Consider the following 12,697-nt stretch of genomic DNA (forward strand, 5'->3'; position numbering starts at 1 on the left):
GCTGCCCACACAGCTGCTGCTGTTACGTCCGCTGCCCCTGCTGTCCTGAGTCCTGCTGCTGTCCTCGGGCGCGTGAGTGACCCTGCCCAAGCCTGGTGCAAATCTTACGTGTAATTTTTGCTCCCTGTCAGAGAGAGCAGAGGAGAAGCTGCTAATACTGCTTCCTTTGCCCTGAGCACTTTCTTGACTAAAGAACTAGTTCTTAGGGAGCAGCTGCTGCTGTTACGTCCGCTGCCCCTGCTGTCCTGAGTCCTGCTGCTGTCCTCGGGCGCGTGAGTGACCCTGCCCAAGCCTGGTGCAAATCTTACGTGTAATTTTTGCTCCCTGTCAGAGAGAGCAGAGGAGAAGCTGCTAATACTGCTTCCTTTGCCCTGAGCACTTTCTTGACTAAAGAACTAGTTCTTAGGGAGTGAAGCATCTGACCTATTGCTCGATGGTTGAGTGCTCAAAGTTAATTACAAATGTAATTCCCTGAGCCCTCCCTGCCTTGGCAGCTCTGCCTTCTTCTCCAAACTGTCATGTTCTCCTTCCAAAGTTGTTGTTATGTCAGTGAATGTTGCAGGTCAGAGCTAAGAGCATCCTGGGAGGTTTCTTGCTGGCAATACAAAGCAGGTGCCCTCTACAGCAATGCAAAATCCTTGCAACCCAGCAAGGTTCCTGGTCAGGCTCAGGCAGATCTGTCAGGTTTCATGAGCTTCATCCCTGCTACTTGAATCATCAGTTGTTTTTAAAGCTGAACTGCCAGTAAATCATGGCAGTGACAATGATGTCTGTAACACCCTGAATGTCTTTCAATTGCTGGGCATCTTGCAGTGCTCATCTCACCTGCCACGTGCATTTTTTAAACTCCCCTCAGTGCCCTTTGAGGCAGCCTCCCCAGGCTGCCCAGGGAGGGTGTGGAGTCTCCTTCTCTGGAGACATTCAAGACCCGCCTGGACACCTTCCTGTTTGATCTCATTTAGGTTCCTGCTCCGGGAGGGGGATTGAACTGGATGATCTTTTGAGGTCCCTTCCAATCCCCAACATTCTGTGATTCTGTGATAGAGAAATTCAGATTGTTCCTTGTCATTTGTCCAGTTGTCTCCTGTTGGGTTGTCACCAATGTTGGTGACATGCAGGTTTTGGCCACGTGCTGTGTGGGTCTGTCAGAGTCTGGTGTGATAACTGACTGCTGTTCTTTTTCTTTTTCAGTGTATGTAGCAGGCAAAGCAGCAAAAGCTGGATACCCTCCTGCAGTCTCTGCCATGCCAGGTCCATACTACATCCCCAGTGTTCCTGTAGCTGGTGTCCCATCTCCTGCTGTGCTGATGGATAAGTCACACCCACCTCCTTTAGCTGCAAGTGACTCCAGCGGAGGAAGCCAAAATGGTAATTTGCAGTGCCAGGCACAACATTCATTCCTCTTACTGGGAGCAGGGCTGGGAAAGGGAGCAATGATTGTCACTGGTAGAGTGGTATGAGCAGAAGAAACACAGAGTAACTGCATTTTAATCCTTGGCTCTGACAATGGCATTTGCATCCCTTAGGGCCACACGGTCCAACTTTTCTAGTTTCATCAGCACAGTGTCAGTTTGTGGGTACCTAATTAGGTCAGCAGGGAATGGGAGGCCGAGTTCATGCCCGGAACCCCTCTCATTACTGCTGCAGATGTTTCCTTGTGGAGGACAGAAGGGTGAAGGTGATTTCAGGGGAGCAGAGCCAGTGGCTGTTTTCCCCTTAGAGCTGATGTCTTGCAGGCTACTCTCTCTTGGTAAACTGTTCTTCCTACCCTCTCTGCTTGCCTTCTGGCAGCAGTTTTTGCTGCAGCATGTTTTACTGTCCTCATGGCATTTTGGGCACAGGAACCTGCTCCTTCAGCGCTTCTGCCCAGGAACATTTGGGGCTGGACCCTCTCCCCTACATTACAACAGTCAGTAGGTCACTTTTTTTGTTTAGCCTTTGCATTTGTGAAATGTGAGTGATAAAAGGCTTTTTAACTAGAAAGGAGTTGTGGATCAATGTCAGAGATAGAGAATCAGTATGATGACTCTGTCTTGGTGAGGGTCACTTCTCCTGCTGCAAAGGAAGCTGCCATCAAGGAAAAAGAGGGTAGCTATTTAGCCACATGCCATCATTTCAGGATCAGAGTGGCTGTCTAAATTTAAACATGCTGCAGCAGAAGTGTCTCTTGCCGATGTAGAGTCACCATACTTCCCCAGTATGTTTGCCATTGATCCAGCCACATGTCTGATTTCAAAGCACCACACTAATTATCAATTGTTAAATTTGTTCATGACAGGGTGTTGATAAGACACTTGAGAAAAGACAAGATCAAGTAGCATAATCAAGTAATTAAGTTTTTGGAACAACCCTACACATCCTTCCGCTGCCCCAGTCAGTATATTAACCTTTTTGGAATTACAAAAAATATTTTCCTTCAACAATCATGCTTTTTTCCCCTCTGAAAATCTGAAACAAAACAGAAATCAAAACAGAGCTCTGGAATGGAGCATTTTGAAATAAGAAAGAAATCAATCACTGATCCAAAGCAGAATGTATCCAATTCAAGAACTTTTGTTAGAAAGTGATGAACAACAGCCCAGTGCTTCCTGTTTTCTTTTTGTGAAAATTGTCACTGAATGGTGTTGGCCATGGGAACTTCCAGGGATTTTTTAAGAGTCAGTTCACAGCCCCAGTCTCGTCTCTGCTGTACATTACTAGCAAAGCTCAAATGTAGAATGAAAAACTGTGGATAATCGGTAACCAAGTGGAAGGAGTCTTAGCATCCCATGTTCATTACACAGAAAGATGCATTTATTGTATCATCCAAATCAGCTGGCTAAACTTAATCCCTCAACTCAGGACTTGAAAGGAAATACTATGTATGGCAAATAAAATAGTTATTACAGAGTTTTAACTGTTGTGGCAAGACAACAGAGGTTCTTAAGCTTTTCTTATTTTTAATTAATATTTTTTTGCAATAATATGGACAAACCCTTAGTCTGAGTCATGCACCTGGTGCTTAAGGTGTTCCTTGAACTGTGGAGCTAAGGAAGGGTGATAGCCTGCGCGCTTTTCCCTTTCTCTTAAGGTCCCCACAATGCCAGAATATCCCCTAATTACAGGCTGTAGAAGAGAAAACATTATGTGGCTGTTCCAAGCTACTTATTTTCTAGTTGGCCAGACAGCAAGTTAAACAAAACAGGTAATGATTGAGTTTATAATAAAGACCTTTCTCAGAAGGAGCACTAATTATGGTCTCTGTCTTCCATGCAGCCAAGTGTAGGTCTGATCTGAAACTTGGTATGTTTGAGATTTCAACCTTTCTATCAAGGTTATTTTTAAAAAATGGGATCAGAAGTGCTGGGGGTCAGAGACTGGAGGATTCTGTAATTCCGGCTGCCAGGCTAAAAAGGACAACCTTTGCCCTAGACAGTTTGTGTGTTTATAAATGACCCTGTGAGGTGATCTAGTGAGCAAACTCAGGCATGAGGGTATTTAGAAAATTTGTCTAGGGTTACATAAAATCTGTTTGACAAAGCTCCAGTGAAGCCTAGGAACTCCATCCTAAAATTAGGGCTGAACAAGGGCAGGAAAACCAACTTTCAGCTCTCTTTGATTTGGAAGAGTGTTGGCAACATGTAAGTTAGGATGTATACTGGGTCTATTTTAAATACAGTTGTTGCCTGGAGACTCTTATATAGATTTATTAAATCAAACACACAGGGAAGCTTTAGATTCGAGAGCTGGACTCCAGACCTTTAATATGGAAAATGTATAAGGATGAGACATCATTTACTTCCTAACCACACTTGTCTGAGGAAAAATAGTATCACTGTCCTTTCTGGTGAAGGAAGCAGCTTACAGTTTTGGCTGACTTGGTTCCACCCACAGAAGAATAAAAAAAGTGTCTAGTTAAACACAAATTAGACATCAGAAATTTATGAACTGTTCAGAAAATATGGTCTAACAGGGAAGAACGTTCCATTCCCTTTGATTTCAGTGAATGGTTCTGGACAAGTGGTTAATGTCACTGCATCTTTATTCCCTTATAATTAAGATGGGCCTAAAAATATTCAGACCTTATTAAAGGGTTATGGCAATTTACAGATGAAGAAGGGTGTGAGGAGGAGGAAGCAATAATATCTTTAGTTCTTTCATGAGGGAATAATAAAGAGATTTAATAAGTTGAACATTCAATATAATTGCGAAAAGTATATAATAAATAAACGTGGAGACAAAATAATGCTTCATCTATAATGGAAAATACTTTTTATGAGCTGTGCACAGTCATCTTTGCAGATTGAAATCCAAAGTTAATTTCTAGATGCTTACAGAATTAACCAAGAAATTCATTTGCCTTTTGATACACAGCTGCAATAGTGAGTCTAGCATGAAGCCTGGCTAATTCTCCATCAGTTCCATGAGCTATAGATGGTGCCCAAATAGATAATTGGCACAGCCTCAGCGTGAGTGATGGTGGGGAGACAGAGTCTGGAAGTTCAAGTTCCCCAAAGGTTATTAGTAGGTCAGAGTAATTTCCAGCTGGTGGTTGTTTGCTGGGCTGTGTATAAATGAAGTGGCAGCTTAGCTGAGCTCCTAGTAGACACATGAGAAGAAAGAATAGCAAGAGGCCTCTTCCCTGGCACGGTACCAGGCAGAGGTCAGCTGTAATGGTGAGGTGAAGTGGAGAACTTGCCTTGCTGTTGCTTGTGTAGTGCAGCAGGAGTCATCGCTTTTGAGTCCAGTCAGTCCAGCTCCTCTTCATAACAGCAGCCTCATTTCAAGAGACATGCTGGTCTTCCACTTTGGAAGGCAGAGGCAGGGTTCCTTGTGTTCTCTAAATCACTGTGTGCGTTTGCAGTTGCTGTACACGCATTTGTGGTGATAATAAAACAGCGAAACTCCAGGCTGCTGTCAGCTGAGCTATCTGGAGACGTGTTGAAAGCAGGACCCTGATAGAGCCATACTATGTTTTAACATCTAATACCTTTCCCAAGTACAGATGCACAAGGTAATATTTCAGGATGTAATTACTTACCTTACATGTGCACAGTCAAAACCCACAGCAAAGCACTTTCCTCCAGAAGCAATTTGTGGGATTATTGCAGGAATCATTCTGCCCATTTCTATGGCACAGCCATTTCTGAAGCAGTGCATGGTTATTTAATAGTGCACAGACACATGCACAGCAGTTTAGGACAGAAGGTGCTTAAGAATACCTCTGCCAAGTCCCTGTTCAGCCCACACAGCGCATACTATGCACCGTACTACCAACCCATATGTTAGTACCTTGATGTATCAGGGTGTGGGATAAAATAGAAAGAACAGGTTGGCTCAAAACCATTGGCCAAGGATTTAAATCGTGCCACAAGAGGAGAACTCATGCAGCACTGCAGTATTCACACAGGGAACATTTTATCCCTGTGCAAGGCAGACAAGGTTCCATTTTGTAGTGCTAAGTGAATTGTCCTCGGTTCTCTAATGAGACTGAATTTGAGGGTTGTTTTATTCTTGGATCCGTGTTTCTGTCAATCTTGAAATAGCCCCAGGCTGAGACCTTTCTTAAATAATCTACTGTAAAAGCCTTATTTTCTTCAGAGTCCTGATAGGTGGAGTTCTCTGCTTGCTGGCTATAGACCTGCCTTGAGGTAGTCAGGCTGTCCAAAGGGTTAGCAGGTAAAGTGTGGAGGGATCCAGCCTGCCAGAGTCAGAGCTGCTGTGGCTCCAGGTGTTTAGGGACTTCTTTTCTTCACCCAAGACTGTGGAAAAGCCAAAAAAGCTGTCCAGACTTCCCCTGCAAATGGTGTAATCCCTTAGTGTAAGACCTACCTTTTCTGTAAAATGCAGCATGTAAAGAATGTCAGAGGAGGCAGTTTCACAGTTACCCAGTGACCTGATTGGCCCCATCATTGGATTTGGTGTAAATCTCAAAGCAGTGGGATGTGCTTTGTGGGACTTTCTGTGTTTTCCTTCTGTGTTCCCTGGAGCTTCTTTTACCACATGCTCTTCAACCTGTGTGAGCAGAATTCAGAGGGATGGGAGGGTGGAGCAGTCCTGCAGAGTGACAGCTCCCAAATGCTCAGCCACCTGCTTCCCCTGCAGACTGGGAACTTACAGCCCCTGCTGCATAGAGGAAGCCTGATCTTCCGGGACTGCTTCTCCCATACCATGACGAATCCTTTCTGTAGTGCTGAGGAAGGGGAAATGAGTGCTACTTTTCTCTCAGCCATCCTCTGTGGGAGGTGGAATCACTGTGGCAGTGACACCACTTGATGCGTTTGGGTGTACAGATTGGGCATTTCCAAACCATTTTTGCTGTTACTGCAAACTTTACAAATGATGCAGCTGCTCACAACTCCACATCCCACGTTCTAGACAAATTTCTTCTGAAGCAAGGACTGACTCACTCTGCTTTGGAAGAGGCAGCCTACCTGCAAGCAGACATGAGCTTAACTATAGAAGCAATATTGTCAGAAAGTCTCCTTGGACTTAGAGTTTTTCCTCTAATGCTTTTCTTTTCTCCCTAGCAGTGCGCAAAGGATACAGGATCCAGGCTGACAAGGAGAGGGACTCCATGAAGGTGCTGTACTATGTTGAGAAAGAACTGGCTCAGTTTGACCCAGCGAGGAGGATGCGAGAACGATGTGAGGAACAAGCATGGTTTGATTTTTTTTTCCTTTTCACTGATCTGAAAAAGACTCTGCAGATTCATAGTTAAAAGTGGGCTGGCTTTGCCTTAGAGCCAGCTTCTAGGATGTGATGTCCAGGATACGGTACTCAGGGCAGATGAAGTCTAGATTTTAGGCATCTACAGGTATTTTCTAATTTTAAAGATCTGCTGCTTACTTAATCATTCTTAATTAGAGCAAACAAGGTGTGGGAGACTCAGATGCTCATGATAATTGTCAACTTGGATAATTAAACTTTTGGATCATCACATCTGAAAAGCCAAGTCTGCACTCATGCCTTCTACAGCCTGTAGTGTGATAATAAATGGGATATTGTCCTTATGACTTCTGTGTCTTACAGTGTGGTGCCTGTAAATTCCCAGCATGGCAAAATAGGAGAGGGATGATTTTATTGAAAGCATGTTTTGTGGGCTGCAGTGACCACAGTCTGGTTTGAAGGATGCAGAAAGGTTTGGAGTTGTTGTTGCCCTGTAGAAGCAGCTGGGACTATGAGAAAGATTAAAAAAAAATGGGATTGTGAAGTTTTGTGACACTTGGGCAACATAAGATCAGAGGTTGTATGTGCATCAGTACTGAGAGCTTGGCAGTCAGACAAATGAAGGTAGAGGACAGTGGTGAATAGGGACAGGATGTAAACTCAGAACTGAGCTTCTGTGTGGAACTCCTCGCTGTCTTCTGACAGCCTCTTGCAAGCTTTATTTCCCTAAATAAAGGCTGAGGCTGCACTCAGTGGTTGTCAGAATACTAACCCAAGTGAGGATCTTAACACATTAGGAGGCAGAGGTGCAGTGGTGGGACTAAGTGTGTGCGTGAAGAGGGCTTGCAGTGCTGCTCTTTGTGTAGCTGTTCTGTCTGGAGGACAGCAGCAGGCTGGGGGCTCGGTTCCTCTGGGCAGCATCCGACTCCCACAGAGCTAACCCACATTGGGCACTGGTAGAGGCTCATTTAAAATGATCCTGCAAATCAGTGAAGGTAAGGACTTCAGGGAATGACACTACATCAAAGCTCTGTACAGATTAGGCATAACTAACAAATTATATGTACTTCTAAAACAGTCATTGCTGAGCACACTGTCTTCTCCACCCACCAGATTTGCTATAAAAAGACCTCTCCAGATTGGTATGTCAGGCCTCCAGATGTCAGTGTGCTTGACGGAGTAGAGACTGACAGCGATTCAGACAGCCTCTTACTTCTTTCTTAACCTTTTTTTGAGGGGGTTGGTTTTGTTTTAGCTGGGCAAGTCATCTTGCCAAATCCAGAGCCAGGCTGTCTCACACCAGGAAAGGGGGAGGTGGAACTGCTGTGATGATGTTCCCCCAACTGTAGTGCCCACCTCGCAAGGGTGGAGAGCTCACGTGTGTTAGTGAAGCAGGGCTGGTGGGGGATTTCTGCACAAGGGCTGAACTCAGTTATCTGAACACAGGCGTCTGGTGCCATTTGAGATATGCTTTGAATATCCTGCCTGGCTGCCATCTACCAGATCAGAAGACCTGTAGGCCTAACAGCAGTTCTATGTCCAAACTGAGCCCCAGGAGTCTTGGGTAGGATCAGTCAAGGGTTTGGACAAGGACCTTGGGTTCCATTTTGATTTTTTTCCTAACAGAAGGCAGCTCAGCTTCTTTCTGAAAAAGCTGCAGCTGAGCTGACCACAGTCTTCCTGTCCTCTCCCCTCTCATACATGCTACCAGGTTATGCCTCTCTCATTTCATTTCTGCAACCTCTCCTGCAGATAACAACACCATCTCTGAACTCAGCTCTTTGCACGAGGAGGACATGAATTTCCGGCAGCCCTACCGCCAGGCGCGAAGGAAACCTCTGCCCCCCGCGGGGGACCTGGATGGCGATGCTGAATACTGGGCAGGAGTGATCGGTGGGGGCAGCACCTCAAGATCACACGCTGTCTCTGATTACAGGGATGAGCGGGACAGTTTCCGGCACAGGTGAGGGGGGAGTGCTGTGTTGGGAGGCAGCTGTATCTAGCAAAGTAGTAAAGAAAGGACAGATGGACTGGTAGCACTTCTCCATGTCCTGCTTAGCTGGACAGAAGGGGTAGAGAGAAACATGAAATCTGGAGATGTCATTAGATGAGATCAGAATCAATCTGATCCCCACAAGTCTGCTGAAGACGACCCAGCTGGGCAAAGCAAGGTACCAGCCCCATTCCTGGTGGGATGTAAAAATGGTAAACCAAGCCACCCTTCCCAAAGTGCTCTCTTGAGATTTGTCCCTGATCTCTCCAGCTCTTCTCAGTGCTGGTGTGCTTATTAGGAATCACACCCTGGTGCTTTGGTGCAGCAAGAGTTGTACTGCAGGCCTAAAGGACTGGGACTCTGGTGCCTAAAAGAGAGACCTCGTATCCTTCCCTCACATACCAGCAGCCCAATCTCCCAAAAGCAACGGCAGGGATTTCCTTCCCTCGGTAGTGGGCTGTTGTTCCATTTCACTCCCTTTCAGCCTGCTTCAGAATTGTCCTCCTGTGAGTTCTGTAACCAGGTTCTTGGGTTTTCCCAGCAGGACATATACCTACAAGCTTTAGGGCCAAAGAGAAGCAAGTCCAGCCCTGCATACTGGAGGACAAGGGAGGTGTGCTCTGGGGTTAATCATGGGTAACTTTAGACATGTAGAGTCCAAGCTGTCTGCACTAAGCTGCCTTTACAGTCAGCAGAGAGAAGCAGGGATATCTAGGATGTGATACATCTCTTCCTACAGAAGATGATGAAAAGAGATCAGATGATTCATACCCCAGGAGCGCCTGTTTCCCTCCATTGTCCACGAAGTCAGCCGAGGAGATGAGCGCAGCTGAATCCTGCCCTCTAACACTTACCTCTTCCCTCTTCCAGCCAGCAGAGATCCAAGTCCGAGATGTTATCCCGTAAGAGTTTCTCTGTGGGAGTGCCGGCCGTCTCTATGGACGAGCTGGCAGCCTTTGCAGAGTCCTACAGCCAGCGGCCCCGGCGGGCAGACAGCCAGGAAACCCGGCGTTTCGAGCGGTCGGAGTCGCACGGCGGCCGCAGCGGAGGGCTGCCCCACCAGGAGAGCTCCATGGAGGAGTACTACACCAAGCGGAGCAGAGGGAACCGAGAGCCGCTGACGGACTCGGATCGGGGCTGGTCATACAGCCCACCCCGGAGACGAGCCCATGAGGAGAAGCATCTGCCCAGGCTGGTGAGCCGGACACCCGGAGGGAGCCAGAAATACGATCACTCCTACCTCAGCAGTGTCTTGGAGAGGAAATCCCGGAGCTACGATGAGAGTGGTGACCATAGCGAAACCCCCTCAAAGCTGAGCTCGCAGCCCAGCCAGAGAGGGGGAACATACTACGCCTGGTCTCCACCTTCTACCTACAAAGCCGAGAAGTCGCAGCAGCAGTCTCAGCAGCCACCACCATCACCATCTGAGCACGAGGAAGGGGAGGACACCCTGCCGCCCTACAGCGAGAGGGAGCTGAGCCGAGGTCCTTCGTACAGGGCCAGGGAGCAGGCCTACCTCAACGCCTCTGACAAGAAGAGGAAAAAGGACCCCAAGAAAACAGTGAGGCCATGTCTAGTGCTCCTGACCCAAATAATCTGAGCGGGGAGCCACCAGGCAGGGGTTACTAACCAGAGCTGAGGGGCAGGGGGGGCTCTCCAGGAGGGTAGAGCCTGGAGTCCAAGTGTGGGGAACTCCAGATAAGGGGAGTCGCTGTGGGAAGAAGGCAGTCACTGTGGGTGTAGGGGGTCAGAAAGGGGAATATCTTCTGCACAGGACTCCGTGATGGAATGGGGAAGACAGATCTGCTGTGGGACTGGGGAGGTAAGGAATGCTTTTGGCATCTGTGACCTGGTGATCCAAGGAAGTGGGAGTTTATCTAGAGTTTAGGAGGATCATGGTAGGGAAGGGAACTTACTCAGGACTTACAGAAATTACAAGGCATTGCTTCAGGCTTGATCCTTGTCTGGGAAGGGTTGAGGGGTTCTTTTCTTCTGGACTGGGACAGGGCTAGTAGTGAGGCACAGTGTAAGAGACCTCAGGTCTTTCTGAAAGGGGTGAGGTGACACTCCCATGGGTGCATGCCCACGGGCATACGCACGGGCTGTGCCTGCCAGAGGTGCTCCTCACACAGGGTACCAGCAAGTGCAGAACCTCCTGCCACAGTCCAGTGGGGACTGATGAGTGTACGGTTGTTGGGGAAGGGGAGCTGGCTGAAGTCTGTGCCATGGGGGAGACCTTGTTGCTAGAACAGCTTGGCTGTTAGACCTGAGCTTAAGTGGAGAGAGGAAAGGGGTGTAAGCGGACAAGGCTGTAGCTGTTTGGTCATGTCTCTGTCAAACCTACATCTGTCTCTGTCCGTTCCATGGGTGCTTTCCTATTGACATTTCTCTTCTCTCTTTGCTCTCAGAATGATTTCCCAACGAGGATGTCCCTTGTGGTTTGAAGTTGTTGTGGACATGTCATGTCGATGGGCCTGGATACCATGAGGTGACCGCAGTGGAAAAGATGCAGAGCAACAAGCAAGACAGGCCTCGGTGAACCTTCGCAGCCACCAGCCACGGACTCTTGGTTTCAGTCATTTGTTTCATCAGGGGAGCAGAGGCTTTCGTAAGAGACAGACTCCTATGAACAGCCCTCAGATCTCAAAGGCTCTGGGGGTCTGCCAGGAAAATGAGGCCAGGGCTCTCTTTGGCACCCTGCTTTCCAGTGCCCTCCATTCTGCACTGGAAGGCAGCCACGTCCCTACTGGCCCTGCAGCCCTGAACTACAAGCAAGGCTGCCCTTGTGCCTCTTGCCCTGTCTGATGTTCAGAGAGAAACCTGTGTGCACACCTCTTGCTCTCTGCCTCCTCAGTTCTCTGTTTGGATTAAATATTGTCTCCATACTTACACTTAGAGCCTTTTCTGTATCATCCCCACGCTGGGAGGAGGCCTTGTTCTTACAGCTGCTGACTGCCTCCAGCTGATGGGGCCCTAAGTCGTGAAAGACAATCTACATCCTTTCAGACACTATAGAAAAGGACTGATGAGGTGTTACTCTGGCGAGGGCTGAACAGAAAGAGAGAGACAATTATGATCTGGTTTGTTCAATATATTTAGTTCTGCTCATTGTGTGATGAGAGTTGCAGGTGAGATTGATGTATTGTTTTTGAAAGTGGATCAAAGTAGCTTTTATTGTGATGAGAGCATGATGTGTTTTTTCCCCCATCCCCAACTGTGATTTGTTTTGATACAGTTGCATTTTCTTACAGCTGAGCTGTCACCCTCTAGAGCTTCAAGCTAGAATATCTACTCCACCACATCATAAGCAGTGCTCTAGCCTTGCTGGCGCTCTGCTTCCAGCACCACCAGCCATCTCTGCCTTGTGAGTGGCCTTTTCATTTTAAAGAAGCAAAAAGGGGAAAGTCTCAGTGAGAAGGCAGCTGCAGATCTTCATTTTGTGCTACTGGTATTCTTTCTGGTTGTTATTTCCTACTGGTATTACTCCTTTCTGGTCATTGTTCCTTATTGATATTACTCCTTTCTGGTCATTGTTCCCAGTCATTGAAGAGAGCAGTAACAGCAACAGAAAAAGAATTAACACTGTGGATGAACACAAGCTTTGACAGTCACCTTTTTCACTTACAACCATTTCATTCACTTCAGTTGGGACATGGTTTTAGTGGCTGTTGTCTCAGGAACAGCTGAATTTAGAAGTGAGTGCTTCACACCATCTGGAAGCCTGGCATTCTGGTTTTCATAGGGTATAATGCAGTAATTTCTTGAATTTTTAGCTGCTAAAATCATAATGCGAAGGAAGATGGTGGGAACATTTTAAGGTCCAGTATCTTGATCCCTCTTATGCCTAGAAACAACTTAGTGCCCTATTGTGTTATGGACATTGTCAGCCTCTGCAATACCATCTCTGTTGTCACTCTGGAAATTTGGGGAGCTGCCTGGCCTCAGGTGCTTATTCTGGCAATATTGTTTTGAACACGAGAGTTATTAACGTCACTTCAGTTCTCCATAAACATGACAGATTCATTTCTGTATTACTCCTTTGCCGTAATAGTTCAG

General features: G+C 47.0%; 1 protein-coding gene across 1 annotated transcript in view; it reads left to right on the plus strand.

Annotated features, from left to right (window-relative positions):
* The window catches only part of ILDR2 (immunoglobulin like domain containing receptor 2), a gene marked incomplete at its 5' end in the record, with an annotated part of 35,316 nt that extends 24,231 nt beyond the window's left edge, over window positions 1–11,085 (plus strand). The window contains 6 exons of the mRNA XM_029084813.1: window positions 1–72; window positions 1,192–1,368; window positions 6,510–6,626; window positions 8,401–8,611; window positions 9,512–10,202; window positions 11,050–11,085. The exon at window positions 1–72 is cut by the window's left edge and continues 72 nt beyond it. Coding sequence (XP_028940646.1) covers window positions 1–72; window positions 1,192–1,368; window positions 6,510–6,626; window positions 8,401–8,611; window positions 9,512–10,202; window positions 11,050–11,085 — 1,304 coding nt within the window. The remainder of the gene's footprint in view (window positions 73–1,191; window positions 1,369–6,509; window positions 6,627–8,400; window positions 8,612–9,511; window positions 10,203–11,049) is intronic.
* Between the last annotated feature and the right edge of the window lie 1,612 nt (window positions 11,086–12,697).

The sequence above is a fragment of the Antrostomus carolinensis genome, unplaced genomic scaffold (genome assembly GCF_000700745.2).
Source record: "Antrostomus carolinensis isolate BGI_N321 unplaced genomic scaffold, ASM70074v2 scaffold25074, whole genome shotgun sequence".
NCBI classification, from domain to species: Eukaryota; Metazoa; Chordata; class Aves; order Caprimulgiformes; family Caprimulgidae; genus Antrostomus; species Antrostomus carolinensis.